The sequence below is a fragment of the Colius striatus genome, chromosome 2 (genome assembly GCF_028858725.1).
Source record: "Colius striatus isolate bColStr4 chromosome 2, bColStr4.1.hap1, whole genome shotgun sequence".
Lineage (NCBI taxonomy): Eukaryota > Metazoa > Chordata > Aves > Coliiformes > Coliidae > Colius > Colius striatus.
Window position 1 is genome coordinate 103,878,997 of NC_084760.1, and position 21,742 is coordinate 103,900,738.

General features: G+C 41.5%; 1 protein-coding gene across 3 annotated transcripts in view; it reads left to right on the plus strand.

Annotated features, from left to right (window-relative positions):
- The window catches only part of GRM1 (glutamate metabotropic receptor 1), a 179,624-nt gene extending 158,294 nt beyond the window's left edge, over nucleotides 1–21,330 (plus strand). The window contains exons 8-9 of one of the 3 annotated variants that reach the window (XM_061990263.1): nucleotides 7,842–7,880; nucleotides 8,949–9,009. In XM_061990263.1, the coding sequence (XP_061846247.1) occupies nucleotides 7,842–7,880; nucleotides 8,949–9,009 (100 nt within the window). Of the gene's footprint in view, nucleotides 1–7,841; nucleotides 7,881–8,948; nucleotides 9,010–20,489 lie in introns of those variants that run through there. The other 2 variants (XM_061990262.1, XM_061990264.1) reach the window with 2 other exon arrangements.
- The last annotated feature ends 412 nt before the right edge of the window (nucleotides 21,331–21,742 follow it).

The following is a 21,742-nucleotide window of genomic DNA, read 5'->3' on the forward strand; positions in this document are numbered from 1 at the left end:
AGTCAGAGCCACAGTTTATTTGGATCATCCCTTTAGGTGAAAGGGCCATTGTGCAAGCTTTTATGTAATTTCCTCTCTTTCTCAGAAGTTGCCAATCCAGAGCACTTTTGTCAACTTCTTTTCACAGATATTTGCAACTCTGTTCTCCTGGGTGATTTTTGACAGGACACAAACCCGAGGAATGGTCTTTGAGTACAGTCCTGTTCCTGCCAAAGGACCCCTGGAGAACTTTGCTTTACAGCTCCTTCTCTTGTTTTACTGCTCTCACAATCCTAAATCAAAAAATGTTGTTTTACTTAAAAGCACTGCTGTAGCACCAGGCAGCTTTGTACAACCAATCTCAGTATTTAAACACAATGATGCATAGTTACACAATCATATCTGAGGGAAGCTTTAATGTTAGGTACCACCACCTTTACTTCCTGACTGAAGGGAAGAATAGGCTGCACTAGAGAAGTCCTGGGGAAGGCAAGTATCTTTCTCAGCATAAAACAGGAATAAGGATAACACTTCTAATTTAATTTCTTGCTTGACTGGATCACTTAGTACATTTCCTTCTATTTTTGTATTTGTATATATTATTTATTGCATTTTTATTCTGAAATGTAGTCATAACTATCCAGTTAGGATGCTACAAAAGTACACCAACTCAATATTGTGTGATGTAAGTGTTGTAAGCAAGTGACACGTATCTGCTTAAGCATCATATTCTCACAGTCTTTTGGTTAGATTTATTTCTGTGAGAAAAATAAGGAAGAACTCTCTTTTTAAGAGTATCAGGTAAATAAACTTGTTGAAGGTTGTATCCACATAGGCACCTAAAACCCTGAATATTTCCCTTTATTACATACAGAAGTCAGACTCCAACTCTCATAAGCACATACTTAGGAAAAAAACCTACCCGACCAAAATTGGGGTGGGAGTGGTCAGAAATATAATTTTAAAATACATAACAGACATTTACTTATTCAATTCAGCATATTGAAAGGGAAAGGGAATAAAAAATTAAAATACAAGTCTCTTAGAGGCTACTTGAAGATTTTTTTAAGTCAAGAATGCATTTTACCTTCTTCTTATCCTGAAAGGTGTGATGTTCTAACCCTGTGCTTCAGTTATTCACCTCCCTTCAACAGAAGCAAACAGAGCTGTGACATTTTACAAACATGTGATAATTTATGTGCAAATACTTGCTAGAATAAATATACAGGATATGCTGCAAGTGTTTATTCTGCAGGGATTTCCAAACCACCTTGTGATTTTGTACATCTTTGATCTAATTTAGAGGTAAATAAAAAGTTGGGTACTGAAATGTCTGATATTCTCTATAAAATAGCACAAGCACTATATAGATCTATATAAAGTTAATACAGGGGTTTGTTTTTTTTCTTCAAATTAACATGCAGTCTGAAAAGGACTCTTGATCCATCCCAGCTACTCAGTGAAAAGTTACAAATGTGCAATGCAGAATTACTCCTAATTTATTTAATCCTTCTTTGTGCTTAGGGACAGACAAGCACATATGACTCCAAGAAGGAGGACAGGGCTCTTGGATGCCATCTTTCATTGATGTGAAAAGCATCTCTTATTCTGGTTTATCCACTGATTTTCTCTCTGCAGTGAGCAATGAGCAACCCCATTTGCTCAGGAATACCCTGCAAAACAAAACACCACAAGATAAACTGCAAACATGTGCTGACAGAGCACCTGACTTTTAGCAACACTCTAATTCATAGGCGAATCACACCTTCAGAGAAACAAGATGTTCTAGCTCTGTTAAGGGACTGTAGGCATGTAGTTTTCCACTCTGTTAGAAATTAAATTGTCCAAGCAGGGTTTTATCCTGACTGTATGATGCTAGTCTCTGTCCAGTACTGCCTTATATTTCATTACAGAAATATCTTTGAAGCCCTTGGTAGATAACACTATCATATATGGGTTTTTTTTCCTGTGGGAAGAGGCTCACACATTGCTCTGTCAGTTGATTGGTAGTGTGTTTCAAAACAAATTTTTCAGGATGATGCCTGCTGTCACCAAGGCACAAAGAACTTGCTATCCTAACTTACCACTGCTATTTGAGAATGCTCTCCACACCTCTCTCCTATCCTAAGGAAAGATTTGAAAAAATTTCTCACCAGCAGTAGCTCAGGTTAGATCTTCCCTCACCATTTGTGTTCCCAGAGCTGGCAGTATTTTTGACAATGGAGTTTTAAGAAACTTTGGAAACAAAAGCCAAGCAGTTTCAGCTTACTTATGCCTCAACAGCATGAAATGCTACCAATTACACTAGCCTTTGTGAGACTGCAACCTGCTCACCTTCTTGCCTTACCATCAGCAGCAGCTGAGTTCCCATTATTATAGGGACAGGACACAGTACACTAGCCAGGCACTTGCAGAAGCCCATTTTTCTTAAAATACCCCAAAATTCAGATACATTCATTTGCAAACCTGTGCTGCCTCCTACAACATTTAATTCTATCCTATGTTTTTCCATTCTTCACATTACTTTATTAGAATACAGAAGAAGATTCAGAGACTGGTGCTGGACACCAACAACAGAAGTTACGTTCTCTGCTATGCCAAAGGACTCTAAGAAACCACTTTAGTGTGGGCTGAAAAGCAAAGTGTATGGTATCAATAGAACATCTACCTCCACATTAAAATTGTTAAGGACTTTAATTTTGGAATAACAAGTCAGCTAATTCTTCAAAGTGTATATATACTCTGGCATTCTGCCTCCCACACCTGACAAGCATGGGTTAAAAGGCATTATCACTGTAAACAGCAAACAATTGTGCAAGCTAGAAGTAATCACACAATTTTTTCACTTAAAGCCCACTTGAAAACTAAAAGCTCCAGGTTTCTTATTACTGCATTATAAACAATTTAACATTTCTAGCTTAATACTTCAGTTATCTCTCCTTAAGTTTCCTCTTTTCTGCCCTGTGGTTCTTTTATGGCATGAAGGATGTGGTTTTCTTCCACCTAGTAAAATTAACCTAACAGAGAGAAAAGTCTCTCTCAAGGTCTCAGAAAAGGTCTCAGATCTCAAGGTCAGATAAACATTAATGTCAGCACCAAAGAAGGTGTCCTTGCTGCCTCTGATTTGGGGAACAGGGGTCGGAGTTGTCTTTCAGCAGCAAACCATTAGATTAGCTCAGCTGTGTTGCAGCACCACAGCCAGATACATCAAAGCCAATCTCAAACTCTAGCAAAAGAGATGTCCCCTGATCTGATTCTAGCAGCTCCTTACCAGTTTCAATCTGATCAGTTCCAAGTACCTCCAGAGAATCATTGGCTCAATTCAAATGCCCATCTGCAAGCCACCTAGCTAGTATATCATACTTCACTTTACCCAGCACTACTACTCTTTCATCATCTTTAGCATGTTAAAGTGAGGAATGTCTCTTTTCTTGCTTTCTTACTTAAAGCTTTTGTTAGTCTTCCCATCTACTTCCCTGGAAAATGATTTTTTTTGATGTGTTCTCTTCTGACTATTTCTTTTCATAGCACAAGCTAAATCATTTCAGATGGTTTAGTTTAGTCTGTTTTTACTAGCTTGCAAGTCTTGCATTCCCAGATCAAAGATTGTCTGGAAATTGGGACTTAATCCACATTATTCCTGGTTTGGGTTTTTTTTGCATCTCAAAGCCCCTCAAACCAACCAATTAAGAAGACAGCCTGTAGCAAAATACCCTAAAAAGCAGCCAAGTAAGCAACTGACCACCCAAAAAAGAAAAGGCAAATCTCAGTTTGTGTAAGACACCACAGAGGGATTTTCTACCTTGAGCAGACTGACAAGGGGCTATATTTGAAAGGATAGCCAGAGCAGCACAGACAACAGCAGAAAATGCCCAGCGAGCACGTGCATATTTAAGCACATGGGTGATGTTAACCCCACAGAGCTGGGCCGTGGGCTGCAAGGCCTGGGCCAGCTGACACTAATTCCCACTTGTGTCTTGGGTGGCAGGTTAATGCTGTGGGCACTAGGGGCAGCTCCTCCAGGGTCCTCGGGAACTCATGCATTCACAGTGTGGGCTCATGGGGGTGCACTGGTAGCTCATGTGGGTGTGTAGCCCAGGGCCATGTGTGTGCGCACTGGGAGCTCCTGCATCAGGCAATACAAGCTCCTATGAGGTAAAAAGCATATCCCAGGCATGTTTGTCCTCTGTAGAAAATGAGCAGATCTTTCTCTTGTTATTTGTCATATCCTCTGAAACATAAGGCTATACACATTTCTTAATCCTTAGGGTTATATAAGTTATCTCAAAAATCTCTCCTGCCACCACCCCAGACAGCCAAGAGATTTACCTGTGGCTGCTATGAGCTATCATAGTCTGTAAATCCATAAGCACTTTAAGCTACCCTAAGCCAGAGATGACACCCAAGGCCTTTCTTTACCCCATGCTGTCCTTTTGCATAGGCAGGGTCAAGAGCCTGGATGGCCATGCCATGCCAACTGGAACCAGGAACTGATAACAATTTTTTTTCCTTTCTTTTTCTGGCTTATCTGTGACCCAGATTGGTTGTCCTTGTCATTCCCTGCCAGTTGATTGAACAATTGCACCAAGGATTGTATCCACACTGAGGGGAAGGTGGAGCAGCAGGAGGGAGTAATGGGGAGAGCAGGGCAGGAGTGCTGCCCTGGACACACAGATGGCTTCTCCTGTCCCTGTGGGACGTCAAGTGCAGCCTTAACACTCTCCCCTGCAGCTCAGCATCTTTCTGGGACCATTTTCTCCTTGTTATTGTTCCTCTTCTGTCCTCTTCTGCAAATACTAACACCTTGACAGAGAGGATGTGTCGTGAAATCCTTCTTGCTCCTCATTCCTTCATGGATGATAGTTATCTGTCACTGCCTGGTAAGGGTGAAGGGCTGTATGACCTCCCTCCTACTTGCAGTGCTCCTTGCTCCATAGCTCTTAATGATTTCTTTCTCTCCAAAAACTGCCACTGTGCCATTTATTGATATAATTAAGTTGAAACTTGGGGCAACTATTTCCAACCACTACTTATCTTGGAATTCAGGGCTTGCATTTTTAAAATGAATTTCTACCGAAAACCTGTCCAGCTTTCCAACTTCATCTATTGGCTTAATGAAATATAATGCAGAAGTCTTCCATCAGATCCTGGCTCATGCAAAAGCTACTGAAAATCCATCTCCTCTTCATACAGAAAAACATTGTGGTCTTGCCTCTTTTTATGTAGATATCTTTTGATCCATGACAGCTATATAAAAAACCCTTTCAAGGACACAAACATCAGAACATTCTTCTGCCTAGGAAGATGCTAGATTTAGAGAGACAAGAGAATTTGGGATGAATGCTTTAGTTGAGCACTTTATTTATCTGACTCTACACACAACGTACCTCCCCAGTCACCTTGCAGATTGCTATAGGGTCAAGGAGATGAAAAGCAGGCTAGAAAGAAAAGAAAGACAGTTTGTGGTGTTGCTGAGCTGTTCCTTGGGACTGTGGAGGCTAGTCAGTCTGAATTCTGGAGCAGGAACTACTGCAGGATGTGATGGCAGTGTGCCACAGAGCACATGACACAAAGCTTCTGCTTACCTGTGTTAAAACTAGGGGCAATACATAAGTTCTTTAAAAACTATGGGATGATTCGGGACTGTCACTGTGACTATCAGCATGATGCCGGCATCATTTTCCTTAGAATTCCTCCCTGCCTTGCTTTCTCCCTAATGTTCTTGATGATCAGTTGTTTCAGATTAGATTGTATAAAATCTGGGGCTGTGCTTTTCTGTATGCTTTTGACTGTGGGGAATGTGAAAGCTTTTCTTACAGCTAAGATATTTAGTGTGAAAGACCTCTGACTGTGGCTTCAGATGATAGGTAACACAATGTCTTGTGCTTCAGTTATCTTGGACACCAGACAGATTCATCCATGTCCATTTGAGGAGTCCGGTTGAGTAGAGAGAGTAATTCCAGAGCAGAAGGTGAATGTTTCTAGTTTCACAGCTGTTCAGATATAAAACATTACAGATAGCAATTTACACTTCCCTACAATCCTGACACAGCTGTTTGCATCGTGGGATGATTCATTTACACTTAAGAGAAAAAATAGTGGCAAGAGTGACTCTTCTCTCAGATTCTTCATATTCCTCAGTGCAGATTTCAACAGGCCTGTTACCTACCCTATTCTGAGAGACTGGCTAGAAGCATTTTTCTGCTTCAAAGAGCACAAAGTAGAGCTATTAATCCACTTTTTTTTCACAAACCCTCTGCACTACCACCCTGTTTCCTCTGCCAGATTCCCTGTTACTGCACCCAAGGGTTCATTAGAAAGCAGTTCAGGCACTTTCATGATGGTATGTCAACTCCTTGTTCAAATGCACAGAAGATCCATCCTGCCTCTGGGCTAAGAATACAAATAACCACTCAACAGAAATTACCCTTGAGAAGACTGCCCTCAAAATGACCCATTAATCCTCATACTGTAAAAATGGGCAGGCTACCTAATTTTTTGGTAACCAGAGAAATGTGTGTGAAGTACCATCACTGCCTGCAAGACTGGAAGGAAAAAGAGGGAATACATTACCAACATTAAAAGTAGAATTTAAAAAGAGGGATACTGAGATTTGGATTCTAATTTGGAATCAGGGCTCTGCAGCTTTAACACACACTTCTAGTAACACAACCCAAGCCTGTAAGGATACTTTAAACTGAATGCTTCAAAAGCATTTATTATTATTTACACAATTGACAACGTTTTGATAATTGCAAAACAATTCACTGAAGTATAATCAACACATGCACTACATTTCCCATAACATTATAAATCCAAATTTCACCATAAAACCAATGAAGCAAGAACCTTGAGATTTAAAGCTGATTTATGTAGTGTATATGCTGTACATCACCATATGGGGATTGCCCTTGACCTTGATCAAAGGGCAGATCTCTGCTTTGATCAAGCTTGGCAACATTTTAATAGCAGCCTCCCACAGAATGTAAATCTGGTGAGGCATTTAGGGGTTACATATTCTAGTACATGTAATGTCCGTGTTTGGATTTGGCTGAAGAACACAACTACACTCATGGTAAGGAAGGAGTTCACTGTATTTTGAACATGTTAGCATTTTGGACTGCCTGAGGAAGAAGGATTCTTTCTTCCTTTCACACAGGAGAATTTCATGACAAGATCTACAGATACCCAAAGCTTGGAGAGCAAAATGCTCCAAACTAACTCTGGGGATATATCTGAAAAAGAAGAAATACAGGAGGAGAAACAAGGGATGCAACTAAGTAAGCCAGAAGCAACAGCAAACTGCAGTAGCTGGGGAACAATAGCTGGAAAAGCCAGTTGACTCAGAAAGACCCAGGTCCTAAGCAGTGCTCTGAAAGAAAAATCTTCCACATTTTCCAAGGTCCCTCCCTGAAGTGCTGTGTGCCTCCTATTGTGCGTACAGCCCTGTGCCTGTGTGAAATACTCTTAGAACTGGATTTTTCTCTCCAATAATCAACTGCATGTTGATACTTTCTTTGTAAAATTAACTCCTGTGACTGAATAAACTACTAACATCCATCTTTTAACAAAGCCAGTACGGAAAGTGGAAAGCTCTGATTCTGTCAACAGTTGAAGAAAATTGAAAGTCTGTGGAAATGCTGGGTATTCTCTTTAATCAGAAGCTTAATAATCTCTGTAACTTTTGAAGGGTGTAGGAGAGAGCATGGTAGCAAAGTTCCTAATTATGATCACCTTTAAATTATCAAATCTCAGAGATTCCATTACTCCTGGTAAGGAATTAATTATTCTTGAGACTTTAAAGCAAGTAGGTTTACAAAATTGCTCAGCAGTATGTCTTATTTGTGTTTTATTCATAATAGTTCAGAAGTCATCTCAAGGCATCTGCCTCTCCAAAATGGGTATGCATGTATTCTGTGTACATCACACTGTGCTCCTGTGCTTTAGTATGTGGTGAGAAGAATGGCTTGTTTGGCTCATGAGCAGCTGTACTGAGTATGCAGTACATGCACATACCATCCATGAATCTGTTGTTTTGAGGTAAATAGAAGTCTGGCAAGCATGCACTATGATTGTTTGATGGGAAGAAATGCTGAATTTTTATTTGCATTTTATTTGCAGTACTATGACTTTTTTTTTCTTCTCCAGAAATTCATTGATACATTCCATGTGCAAAAATACCTGAGATTTTTGTCAAAGCACGCGCGTGTATGTATTTTTATTGATACCTGGGAAAACAAATGGGAGTTTGCATCCACTTGATAGCATAAGGAAGAGGAGAAGAATGAAGTGGAAATCGTTCTACATTAATTTCCAAGACTGAAGTCTGCAATCTCTTTTCGAATTATCATTGCAGATAGAGTGTCCAGGAGACTATTCACTTTGTGTCTACCTCAATAAGGCCAAAGTTTCTTGGGGAAAAAAAAGAGAAACATATATAGTGAGATCACAGATAATGTAAGCTAGTGACTACTCAGCTAAGAGCTCCAAACTAGAAGAAAGGAAACATTTGGAAAGGCAGATTAGGTGAATAAGAGACACAGGAAAAAGCAGAAGCTAAATATATATTTAAAACTTCACCAACAAAAACTTTTGGTGATGCTTTTGTGAATAAGATGTGAAAGGCAGATGCTCCTTTTTGCATTTCACCTTGCACTGAGAATACAGGGAAGAAGTCCCTCTCGACAGCTAAATGCACAGCAGCCCTTGCCATCTGGTATGTAAAGTGCATCAGGGCTCAGCAGAGGAAGGAGGAATGAACACTATGTGAACCTATTTTAAGCAGTACCTTGCTGGAGCCAAGCAGGAATTTATGTGGATGTCGAGTGGGCAAGAGGAGAGAAAATGGGAAAGCACTCAGTGACCCTTAGGTGTAGGTCAGGGACAGGCACCCTATTGAGTGGTATAGCCACCATGTGTGCACATGTGTATAACCACTCACTGGGTGTCTTTTTCTTTTCAATCTTCAGGAAGAGGCAGCCAGAATTCTCGCCCACCAGCCAGTGTCCGTCGGCACATGTGCAGCTTTGAAAAATCCCACACTGCAGTGAATGTGTAAGAGAAGCTGCATGACAAAGAGTGGTTTTACCCCTTGCTTTCTCTTTCTCATTGGTTTATCATGTCTAATGATGGGACAAATGTGGTGCATGCCATTAAAGATGAGAAATTTGCTTATGTCCCCTGTTTTTGCACAATGCCTTAATCTGATTGTCCAGATGTGATGAAGAGGACATTGAATAATTTTTTCACAGCTTTTACCTTTTTAAAGCCTTCCATTTTATTTGTAAATGTGTACAACTTTGCAAATACATCCTTTTTTTTGTACTAATTTTATCTTCTTTTTCCATTTAGCCAACATTTTTTTCTTTTTTACAGTTTTGCATGGAGATGACATTATCCTGCGTGCTTTAAACAACAACCTAGGGGCTGTCTCATGGCAAGACACCTTTGCTGTGCACAGCTCCTGCTAACTGTTTCTTAGTGAACTGCAGCTGCAGGGCCAGTAGAAGTAACACAGCAAACACTGGCTTGGTGGGATTTGCAGAACAGGGAAATTGTGAGCAGGAGCATGTAAATAAAACCAACAGAATCTGGCCTAGGAAAAAACAGTCACCCTATAGTATCCTTGGACAGTAGCAGAAAAATTCTTCCTATTACAGTTGCTGAAAGAGGGTCAGATTCTTCATACTGTCCATGCAGTGAACAATAGCAAAGTTCACCTCTTCAGAAAAGAGAAGTGCAAATACTGCCCTCTCTGAGCAAACACAAACTCAGCAGAGGAAACATGCTAGCTGCTGCAGAAACAGAAAGGCTTTGCCTCATTTCTTCCAGGACAGATTTATGCTTGTTTCCATCTGATAAACTGCAGATGTGAAACAGCCCTGGTCCCTACCCCAGGGAAGGTTGTGCAGTGACTCGGTGGAAAGCTGTCTGTGATTCACTGACACAGCATTTTGAACAGCGCTGTCTCTCTACGGCCAGAGATGCTGTTCAGCTCCTCTAATCCACAGCAATGCATTCTGGTTTTGTATATGTCTCTGACAGGTTATGCTATTTATGGACAGATAGCAGTAATATAAATTCAATCAAATTTGCCCCTCCAATTTTCAGATAAGAACCATGTATTTGGAGCCATAGTGATTGTTTTACATGGCCTGTGCAGTGGCCACATTTGTCACTCTGAAAGGCAAACTTTACAAATCTAGTGTAAGGAACAGCTAATCATAGAATTCTAGAATTGCTGCGGTTGGAAAAGATCATCAAGTCCAACCACTAACCTCACAATGCCAAGCCCTTCACTAAACTAAACCATACCCCTCAGCACCTTATCTATGTGTCTTTTGAATATCTCCAGGGATGGTGACTTCATCACTGCCCTCGGCAGCCTTTTCCAATACTTAATAACCCTCTCAGTGAAAATGGTCTTCCTAAAGTCCAATCTAAAACCCCCTGGTGCAACTTGAACCCATTTCTTCATGTCCTATCATTCGTTACTGGAGAAAAGAGATCGACCCCCACCTCATGACAACTCCCCCCTCAGGTAATTGTCGAGAGTGATCATGTCTCCTCTCAGCCTCCTCTTTTCCAGGCTAAACATCCCCAGCTCCCTCAGCCACTCCTCATAAGATTTATTCTCCAGACCCTTCACCAGCTTTGTTGCCCATCTCTGAATACTTTCCAGCACCTCAATGTCCTTCTTGTAGTGAGACGCCCACAACTCAACACAGTACTCACGATGTGGCCTCACCAGCACTGAGTACAAGGGGACAATCACGTCCTTGGCCCTGCTGGTCACGCTACTTTTGATACAGGCCAGGATGCCATTGGCCTTCTTCTCAACCTGGGCACACTGCTGGCTCATGTTCAGCTGTCTGTTGATTAACATCCCCAGGTATGTTTCTGCAAGACAACCCTCAAGCCACTCTGTCCCAAGCCTGTAGCACTGCATGGAGTTATTGTGACCCAAGTACAGGACCTGGCACTTGGCCTTGTTGATCCTCATACAATTGGCCTTGGCCCATCTCTACAGCCTGTCCAGGTCCCTCTGAAGGGCCTCCTATCCTCAAGCAGATTTACACACCCATCCAGCTTGGTGTTATCTGTGAATTTACTGAGGGTGTACTCCATCCCCTCATCCAGATCATGGATAAAGATGTTAAACAGAACAGGCCCCAGTACTTCACTGTACACAGCCCTGGGGAACACCACTGATGACTGGCCACCAACTAGATTTAACTCTGTTCACTACAACTCCCTGGGCCTGGAAATCCAGACAGTTTTCCACCCATTGCAAAGTAGGTCCATCCAAGCCATGGGCAGCCAGTTTCTCTAGAAGGATGCTGTGGGAGACTGTGTCAAACTGCAACCATTTTGATATTAGCTTCCAGCCCAAAAATAATATAGCCTTCATTTACATTCTGGTACAAATGCTGCAGACTCCCAGAGCACAGATCACGAATTGTCTGTCTGGAAAAACCAACAATGAAAAGAGAATCCCAGACAGGTTTACCATTAGGAAGTGCAAGCAAACAGAACAACAGATTATATTCAAAGAACATGGACACAAGCTGTAAAACTCCTGAGTACAGGAAGGCTCAAACTGCTGCTTTTTGGCATGATAATGCTTGGGATTTTTTTTTTTTCAGTTTGGAAAAAAAAAATCCTCATCTACATGAGCTCCTGAGAAGCACCTCTGATGGGACTCGAACCAGCCAATGGAACTTGAGATGCTTGTGCCAGCTGCATAGATAAGAAAGGCTTTAAAAAGCAGCAGAGCTTTTCAGCCCTGCTGAGCATGAAGCTTGCTGTTCTGTCTTCTCCACCTGCCCCTTCTCCTCATGCTTTCCTGCCCCTTCAGCCAAGGCTGATGCTTTTAGGGGCCTGCTAGTGCTGCACTGTGGCCAGGGGAAGGGCATGTCCTCCATCAGTGACTGGCTGCCTGAGCAACCTGTGGCTAAGCAGCCCAGTCTGCAAAGCAGATGTGTGTCATATCACTAGATGTCACATATCACTAGATGTCCATCACCACTGCCTAGCCCCATTCCCAAGTCTCAACCAGCAGAACTGCAGCATTTTGTGAGTCTGCATTTTCCCGAGGAAGCCCTGCGCCACTACCCCCACACGCTAGAAGCCACTATGGGTGTTATGGTTTCCCTTTTCTTCCAGTTACAAGCAATTAGATGTAGTGACTTAAAACTCTTTTTTGTTTTGATTTACACAATATTTAGCATCAATTATTGTGCTGATGTTGATCTGCATTCTTGATATGATCCTGGAGGTGGTCAGAAATGCAGAACCACGAAAATATAGAATCATAGAATGTATTATTAAAAAACTCAGAAACATCAGCTTTGAGTTTAAGGTCTTTTTTCTTCTGAAGCTGCACACTTGTTGCCATGGAAATTTTCAGATACACCCAGAAAACCCACAGACTTTACTGACTGTTTTATCTACTGCAGCATACCAGAGAGAGCTCTATAATATAAATAGGGGCCTCATGACTAAGCTTCCTGTGGCGAATGAGTTAAATTAGCACTCAAAATGTTGTCATGTTAAGGCAAGACTGATGGCACTTTGAGTACTGTTTAACTGTTGGGAGTTCATTTTATGCTCAGGTATACCAGAGAATCTTACAAGTTATAGTGGGTGAAGACGGCATGGATTGCTATCTCTGCAAGGGATGAAAACTTCTTGGCAGCAAATATCCAGAGTAATGAGCTTTTACCAGTTCCTTAGAAACGTATTCCTGCTCTGATAGAACAATTGACTAGGAACATTATGGATTTTCAGTATGTTGTCCCTTTTGTGATTTGGTCCAAGGATCTCAGTTGTGTATCTGTATGGTATGTGAAATACTCTCCAGCCTCAGTGCTAATGCCTTTCAGATGTTTGATATCAAACCAGTTATATCCAGCTATTTTTTCTCTCTCACTCTTCTCTTGTCCTTGATGGGTTTGGCTGTTGGTTTTGTTGTTGTTGTTACTGTACAGCATATAGCTTACAGTTTGTCAATATCTTTCTGGTAAAAAACATGGTATCCCAAATCATTGTCCATCAGAACTACAGAAGATTACAGAAAGCAAGGAAAAACCTCCAATTGTCTTAATTACTGTTAAACTGCATTCATAGGAGTGACCTCCTAGTCTCTGTGTCAAACATAGAATTCATAGGCTATTTTTGTGGGTTTATTATATTCAAAGTTCATTGATTAGTGTCTTATATGCAACAGCAGCTCTTGGCCATTTCCAATAGTATTTCCCGTTTGAACACTGTTGATCTTCACAGCCTACCAGACCCACAGACTATTTTGTCTTAGCTGCATCTGCACTTCTCCTAAACTAATTTAATTCTATCATTTACTTCCCATATTCCTAATCTTTCCAGGTCCCCTTACTCAAAACTTTGTAATTTTCTGTTTTCAGGTTCTATTAGCTGCACTGCTTTCCAATCTATCTGAATAAATGCTTCAGTTCAAATATTGTCATCAGCTGCACTGTCATATACATTTATATGAATGTGCAGCAAGAGACACATCTTTAGATAACTTAAACATCTCCATTGATATAAGAGGATCTGTGATGATTTACACCATGCTTTTTCTGTGAACTATCTTTAAAATCCTTACAAAAAACCCACAAATGTGATCTAGTAGGATGTATTAATTATAAATATTTGATGGGGTTTACTTATTCGTAACAACAAAATAAGCATTCAAAGATATTCACTAGAAAAAGCACTTTTTAATTTCACTTTGATTTGTGCCTTTCTGATCTTAATTTCTTGGAAAAATTTGCTTGCCATTTGGGACAAATTATTATCCTGAACTTTGTATTATCTACTAAAATAAGTTGTTTTCTCCAAACAACATATTAGCAGCTATTGGTTTTTAGTTTTTTGTGGTTTTTTTTTTTAATACCTAATGAACACACTGGTGAACCAAAGGTTCTTCACTAACAATTAGATGGATAACTGAAATGTCTTCTAAGTTTCGGGTGAGAGTGAAAATTTGTAGTAGTATAATATATAATTGGTAGTGAGCCCTTTATACATGTTATTATTGTAATATCCTGACACCTTTATTGAGCTAGGCAAGTGATATTTGTGGTACAGGCTAAAAAGTTGTAGGATGCCAATGATGTTAAGCATTGCAGTATCTCACTCCCCTCACTCCCCTCAATTTAAAGTTGTATAAAAATGTCTACATACATAATTAAGTCCCTGTTTATTTAGGGATAGTTGGCTATATCTGAGCTGTTAGATTTGGGAGTACTCCCCTGCCTCTGGGATCATGTTAGAGCCTAGCAGCAACCAAATTCCATGGTAGCATAAGCATAAAGTATGCGACCCCACTCCTGAGTCTGGCTTTTCCCATCTGGGTGACCAGATGGGCATGGAGGCAGTGGGTGCTGGCACCCTCCAGTGCTGCACCAAGAGTCTGACCCCAGCCTGGGGACTCTGTGGATGGAAGCCATGATGACATCACAGGGTACTCAGGCCAGTCCCAGCAACTGTAACAATGTTACAGACTGTATAATTTTGACATTTCCATTTTAAAAAGAAAAAAAAGTATATCCCCAAAATCAGTCATCAGTAGGATCTAGCACATTAGCCTGTGTGTAGCTCAGATCAAAGACATATTGATATTGAACTTTTGCAGCAGAGCAACTAATGAAGGAAATAAATAGGCTAGATTTACTTGACACAAGCCAATAGCAAGATGGAGGGTTGGAAAGTTGGCTCTGGGCTTGTGCTCGCTCACAACAACCCTAAGTCTCATTAGGTTCTGCCTCTGTGACAGAACAGTGTTATGTGCCTGACAGTGTTATGTTTTCCTGTATTTTCTGTAGCAATTTCCATCATATATTTAAAATAGCTCTCTAATTTACACAGAACATTATGTCCCATGCCCAAGGCAATTTTGTCCTAAAAAAAAAAGGAGGGGAGGGACAAGGGAAAGCTAGTTCAGTAATTTAAATTTCCAGAAACACAAGTGGGAGGTTAAACTTTGCTCTAATTATACAGCACCACAGAAAGCATCCGAGAGTCACACTGTGAGAACTGTTGTAAGGTCTCCTTATCACCTAGATAGAGATCACAGTGTAAATGAACTAAGACTGAAACTGGTTTGTGATTTTTTTTTTCCTTTAGGAGATAATATCAGACAACACACCTGAGTGTACACCAGATAGGGACTGTGGTTGGTGATGGCTCCTTCTCTCCTCTCTGTGGGCCACAGAGAAGTTAATAAAAGAGATGAGTCCCTAGAAGTAATGCTCCAAAAACTAGGATTGCAGGAAAATGTTAATCAGCGTGGCTTGCTCTGCTAAGGAGTAGCAGGCTTTACTGCTGCTGCTCTAAGATGCTAGTTCTGTTTAGCACAGAGAGATATCACTACCCTGGATAAAAATCATTTGACTCCCTTAATCAAATAACATGCCCCAATGGCCTTGCTAAAATTGAGACAATAATAGAAGAGACCTTGGGGATACTAGCAAAGCACATGCAATATGCTGCAGTGCAATGCAGGTACTAGCCTTAAATTTTAAGCTTGTTAGCTTGGGTCTTGGCGACAGTGAGGCTGCAGTGAGACAAAGCTTTGCTCAGGCTCATTACTGCATCTTACAAGACTACAGGGTTGGAGAAAGCCTGTGGATGCCCAAATGCCTTTCTGTGAGCAGGGCAGATTTTTTTTCTGCTGGCTGCCCTAAGAAAGCAATCATCACCAACTGCTGTTTGCACTGAGAAAGGCTTTTTGGATGGTGTCTTTCTTTTGCTCTACTTCCCCACTACCTCCAAAGGCTGGCATGCTATGTAGTTAAACAGGGATATAGCTGTATGTGCTGCTTTCTGTTGACAGGTGTTAGGTGCCCTCGAATTGTGAAGGTGGAAGCTTCATTTGTTGACTGGGCACTAGCTAACACTGACCTCATCTGGTTTCTGGTAAGATAGTTCAGGATTTGGACCTCATTTTTGCTGGCAAATTTGATGGGCCCTTCTCAGATTGCATTTAATATTAATCCTGAAGATTTCATCTTCATAGAAGGGACTTCTAGGTTGTACCAATATTTCCTACTGGCTGTGGCATTTCAGTTACTACAGTGACTACAAGGAGGTAGGTTTGGACAAAGCATCAGTCTGACAATGAAAGAAAGGGAACATGTGTTACTTCTCCTATAACCTCTTCCACTGCTAATTCCACTGCTTCCAATTGCTATTGACACTTCACAAAAAAGCAGCCTTATGTCATAAATCTGTGCTCCACATTTAGTCTAATGCCACCAGCCCTGGCCCAAATGATTGTATCCCTCATTTCAGCAAACTTGAGATACTCCCTCATCCCATGGCCACTTGGAGAACATACTAGACCACAACTCTGATGAAATAGGGATGAAATAGGAGATGAACTCTAGCAGTTCAAGGAATATCCTTCCTTTTTAACTGGAAGGGCTCTTTCTCAAGCACTTTGCTTGACTGCATCTCTTGCAGTGACAAGCACTACATCAGATGAGGAAATATTGCCCAACATATCAGTTCCTAAAGTTAACGTCATCAGAGAGCACGTATCATTCTGTTTAACCATTTTTTGCAGTATCAGTTAGGGATTGTTATACATAAAACATGCAAGCCAAAAAACCCCAAAGGTTCAGGCACGTGGGACTGAAAGCTCATCTAATTTTCTATGCATTGGACCTCAGATTATAGCTTGACTGGTGAGACAATTAGAGAGTTGCACAGAGCAGATTATCTTATTCTACAGAAGCAATCATCTCCCACCTCAGAAGCATTCTGTCTCTAAGATGTAAAGAAACCTGTGCTATCCAATGTCTAAAGTAAGGCAACTTCAGGAACCTGTAATGTGAGGAGGAACCACCTATTGTGGAGTGCTCAAACCTTATCTTGCTCCAAGGAAGGCGAGAAGGTCCAATCCTTCAGGCACTGGCAGGAGTGGGTCTCTGTTCTTGGCACTCTAGGGCATTCATAGTCAGAAGCAGAAACAGGATTTTGGGTAGCTGAAGGTATTTAACAACGAACAGTGAGCCTGCATCTAACAAATTGTAGGCATGTCCTACAGCTGGGCAGGGGTATTTTGGACCACAGTCCCAGATTTGGGTACAGCAGGTCTTTTAAAGTAACTATTAAGGTCTGGAGTTTTTTTTTTTGACTTGTTTAGTCTCAGCAATAATCAGCTAAATGTATCTTAAAATGACTGCCCCAGAGTCATGAAGAGAGTACGTTGTAAAAATCAATGCATGTATTGAAAACAATACTTTGAATTACCAAAAATAGTGACTGATCAGCTCATGGAACTAATTAAAATTCACACAAGAAACATGTCTATTTTTTCAAAATACAAAAACCCTAGACAAAGCTGTGGTGAAAGCAGCAGCTAAATTCAATCTATGTCCTCGCCTACAAAACAAAAGCAAGACCATGTTACGTGTTGGTAGGATACCCAAGAACCTCTCTGAATACTTAATCTAGATGCAAGAATTTTAAGAAATAGTACTTGGAGTATAACACAGGGTATACATAACTACAACCCTTGAGACTACAAGGAGTTTGCTTCTAGGAAGAAGTGTGACATCCAAGATCTTACAGGAAAATGTATAAAGGAGAGAAAAAGTTAGGAAAGGCAAATGAATGTGATGGACATGAAATGGGTAACTGTCCTACTGATAAAGTCAAGAAACAGGAGTCTCATCAAGACCCAGTTCAGGTCTCAGCTTTTCCAGCCCCATCTTTGCTTTTTTGTCTAGGTGTTGATCAATGCCATTAAAGATAGCTGGTCTTAGTTCCAGGACAACAAGCATTTTTCTTGCACTTTGATCATTGATTCTGCCTGAATATGTGACTCCCCAACAGCAAGACAGAGCCCAGATATTTCTTATGACAGTCTTGTGACTCCATCTCAAATATGACTCCATCTCAAATGTGACTCATTAACAGGCTAATAGTGCATGGACACAGTGAGGAAAGCAAGTTGGAGGAAAGAACTGGAACAAGAAACTGCGAACAGTAGCAGAAAAAAGAAATTTCCTAGTGGCAATCACCAGATTGACCCCACAGAGAGCCATTGTGGCTCTAAAGCTGTTACAAGGCCATCAAAGTGACAAGCAGTAAGATCTGGCTAGCAGAGGTGAAGCACTTCAGCAGCAATGGCTTTCCCCGTAGAGAAAGTCAGCAACAAACAAATCCTGACTGAGCAAGATGTTCGTATTTGAGTATTGCAGTCCCAGCACAGTTTGAATTAACTACAACTGTTGACTTGTTGCCCGATTAAGCACATTATGGAGAGTGCTACAGAAGAAAGAAGTCAGAAGAGTAGAATTTGAGAGTGAGGGGGAGGAAAACAAACTGAATAGGAGAAAGATCTGAAGACAGAGGTAGTGAGTTCCTTAAAATAGTAGTGCTTGCCTTTGATGTAAAATACAAAATCTTGGGAACAAAATGAGATAGAGACTAAACAGATGGTATGAGGGGGGATTAAAAAGTGTGATGATGCACCAGAGATAGATATGAAGAAGTAAATGATGCAGAAGTGGACTTAGCATAAAAGACAGCAGATAATCATCATGTGGTGGTTTATTTTTTTTAAATAAATAGGCCTTTGCACTATCTGTAAGCTACAGCATCAGCAATATGCAATATACAGTATGTGAGCACTTATTTTCCTCTTTACAAGAAGAGACTTGTTTTGAAGGTAAAACAGACAAAATGTGTTTCTGTGTGAAGAGTTTATAGATCTTGGTATGTTAAAATATAACTTCAAAAATCTTTGACACCCAACAGTTACATTTATTTGCTTATCTCTACAGCTTTTCAAAAAGAAATTCCTACCACAGCTTATTTTGATCAAAATGAGAATGCTTCTGAACCTGCATTCCTATCTTTTTGTTGATCACTGTAATATAGAGGTTTAATTCTTCAGCTGGGAACTTGGCTATTTTTCCCTCTAGGTTAAAGCTCTAAATCCAAACAGCTCCAGGTCCTACCAACTACATGCTTTGGGGAGTTATGAATTTTTTAGATGGTCCCTTTCTTGTGAGCCAGTTCCCACAGAAGTGGTGAGTCACAGGTCCAGCGATTGGAGTCTGGAGCTGGAGATGAACATCCCAACTTGGATCAATCTCAAATTCTTATTTTCAACAGGAATATTTACTGCTCAGCAGAAAGGTGTCACATTGTTTTTCACATTTCTTTTCCATTTTGCCAGATCTACAGTATTATCTGTGCTGTACCAGTTTCTTCCAGCTGTGACAAAGCCAGCCAATATATTTTTTTTATAAAATTCAACTGGTAATTATTTACTCCCTGAAAAAGAAAAGTGCAGGAGTCTGAGCAAGCAAAAGCAAAATACTTAGAATAATATTGCAGGCTGTATGTAAGGGAAGCGATCTCCCTTGGTGTGTGCAGTAGCAGGAGGCAGTGCTGCTATGCCAGCCTCCCACTCAGATTGCCTCCCACCTGCACTGCAATCACAGGGTCTGAAATTGAATTCTTTGTTTACTTCTGCTCCCTGAGGGATGAAACCCTGAGATAAGGCTGCTTCACATAAATCATCTCAGAATTATAATCTGTAAGGGGTTTCTACTGCTTGACCTGCAATTAAACTTCTCTACTCCTTGGCCTTTGTAAGCACCACTCAGTTCCCTGTCCCACCAGCTGCTAATGAGATATCATTCTGCTGTAAGTGCTGCTCCCTGAAGAAAAAACAAACCTGCAGTTCCTCAGGGACAGACCTGACCCTCAGGTCCCCACTCAACCAAACAGCCCAGCATTTTAACAGGATCCAGCCCGCATGCAGAGTCAAAGGGTTCGACTCGCCATGATCGTGTTGCTGCTTGTTCCTCCACCCACACAAACCAACTGTTTCCAATCCCAGTATTTTATCCTGGTTTGTAAATAACAGTTGCTTGTGAAGAAGTGTGTTTGCCTCCTACCTGATAGAGGCCCTGGGACTCCTTCATTTCTGTAATAGCTAATCTGTTCCTAAGTGAAATGGGGATCCAGGGAATAAAAAGGAAAGGAGGGGTTAGTAACAATTCCTCTATCCACCCAGAGTGCCAAAGGCTAAGATTGTGGGTTGTTTTTCTCCCAAAAGTTCAGAAGTATTTCATATAAGCTTAATTAAACCTCTTCCTATGACTTTTCTCCCCCTCTTTTTTTTATCCCCCTTTTTTTTTTCTTCTACCCTGCAAGGTAGGGTGAGCAAACCTATGTACAAAATGACACAGTCCTTGAAACACAGCTAGCCCTCCGAGAGCCCTCCCTGTGGGCCAGACTTTCCAGGCTGGCTGTGGGGTGGGTAATCAGCAAGGAGTAATTGCCTTTGGATGAAAATCCCAGACACTGTTGTTTCCTTCTGTAGTATTTCTGGGAGGACATGAAGAACTGGAGGGGGAGGCTTATTAACAAAGCAAAGCAATCAGTATTTTTGTAGGCTTGTTTGTTATACTGCCCGTGTCTACGTAATGTAAATGCAAATAAATCCATCTTTATTTTATTCATAGTTCTAATGGAAAGTCTGTGTCATGGTCTGAACCAGGTGGAAAACAAGCTCCCAAGGGGGAACACATGTGGCACAGACTCTCAGTGCATGTGAAGAGCCAGGAGACAGGGTGCAATCAGACAGCGGTGATCAAACCCCTCACTAAAAGCTACCACGGCCAAAGCAAGAGCCTGACTTTTACTGACATCAGCAGTAAGACTCTGTGCAATGTGGTGGAGGAAGAAGACAGAGAGCCCGTTCACCTCAACCAGCCTGGTAGTCCCTCCATGTTGGTGCACAGGCGAGTGGCGACAACCCCCCCGTTGCAGGCCACACCCAAGGAAACCCACCTCTTCTTGCCCGAACAGTCCCCCAAGACCCTGCCCCTGCAGCCACGGTCTCTCATGGACCAGTTGCAAGGAGTGGTCAACAAGTTTGCCACTGGCATCCCCGACTTCAATGCCGTCCTCCCCACAGCCAACTCAGGGAACGGCGTGCAGCCTCCTTATCAGCCACCACCACCACAGCAGCCACCCCTGACGCCTCTCCAGGTGGCCACCTTCAGCGAGGAGCCCCTGTCTCCCCCAGCTGAGGAAGCAGAGAGCGAGAAGCTGAAGCTCATTCAGGGATATGTCTATGAGAAGAATCCAGAGGAGGAGGAGGACGAGGAGCCGGCAACCAGCAAACTGACTCTGGAAGACTCTCCAGCGCTGACGCCCCCATCCCCTTTCCGGGATTCCGTAGCTTCAGGCAGCTCTGTGCCCAGTTCCCCTGTCTCGGAGTCGGTGCTCTGCACCCCCCCAGATGTCACCTATGCCTCTGTTATCCTGAGGGATTATAAACAAAGCTCATCCACCCTGTAGACGCTGCAAGAGACAAAATGAGAAGGACTTCGGCAGCTCACCACTGGGAGGTCCTAGAGAGACAAGTCTCCCAGGGCTTGGAGAGAAAGAAAGTAGAGATCAAAGTCATATATGACAGACCAAAAACTTCATCCTGCACTTAAGTGAGTGAAAGGAAAGAAAAAAAAAATCCATTCTGAGGGCTAGCTGTTAAAAATAAAAATACTGTACATTGAAAAAATGATAGGAAACCATAACAAAGCACAAATCATAACAAGAGACAACTTCTATAGCAAAAAAAGAACCCACAAAAAACATACCAGAGAATTTAAAAAAATCGCACTTACCACACCCTGTCTTGGCAATGCTTGAAAAGGACTCTGGGAAGTCTGACCTGGGGAAGTCATTAGCACATCTCATGACTGCTGTCTGT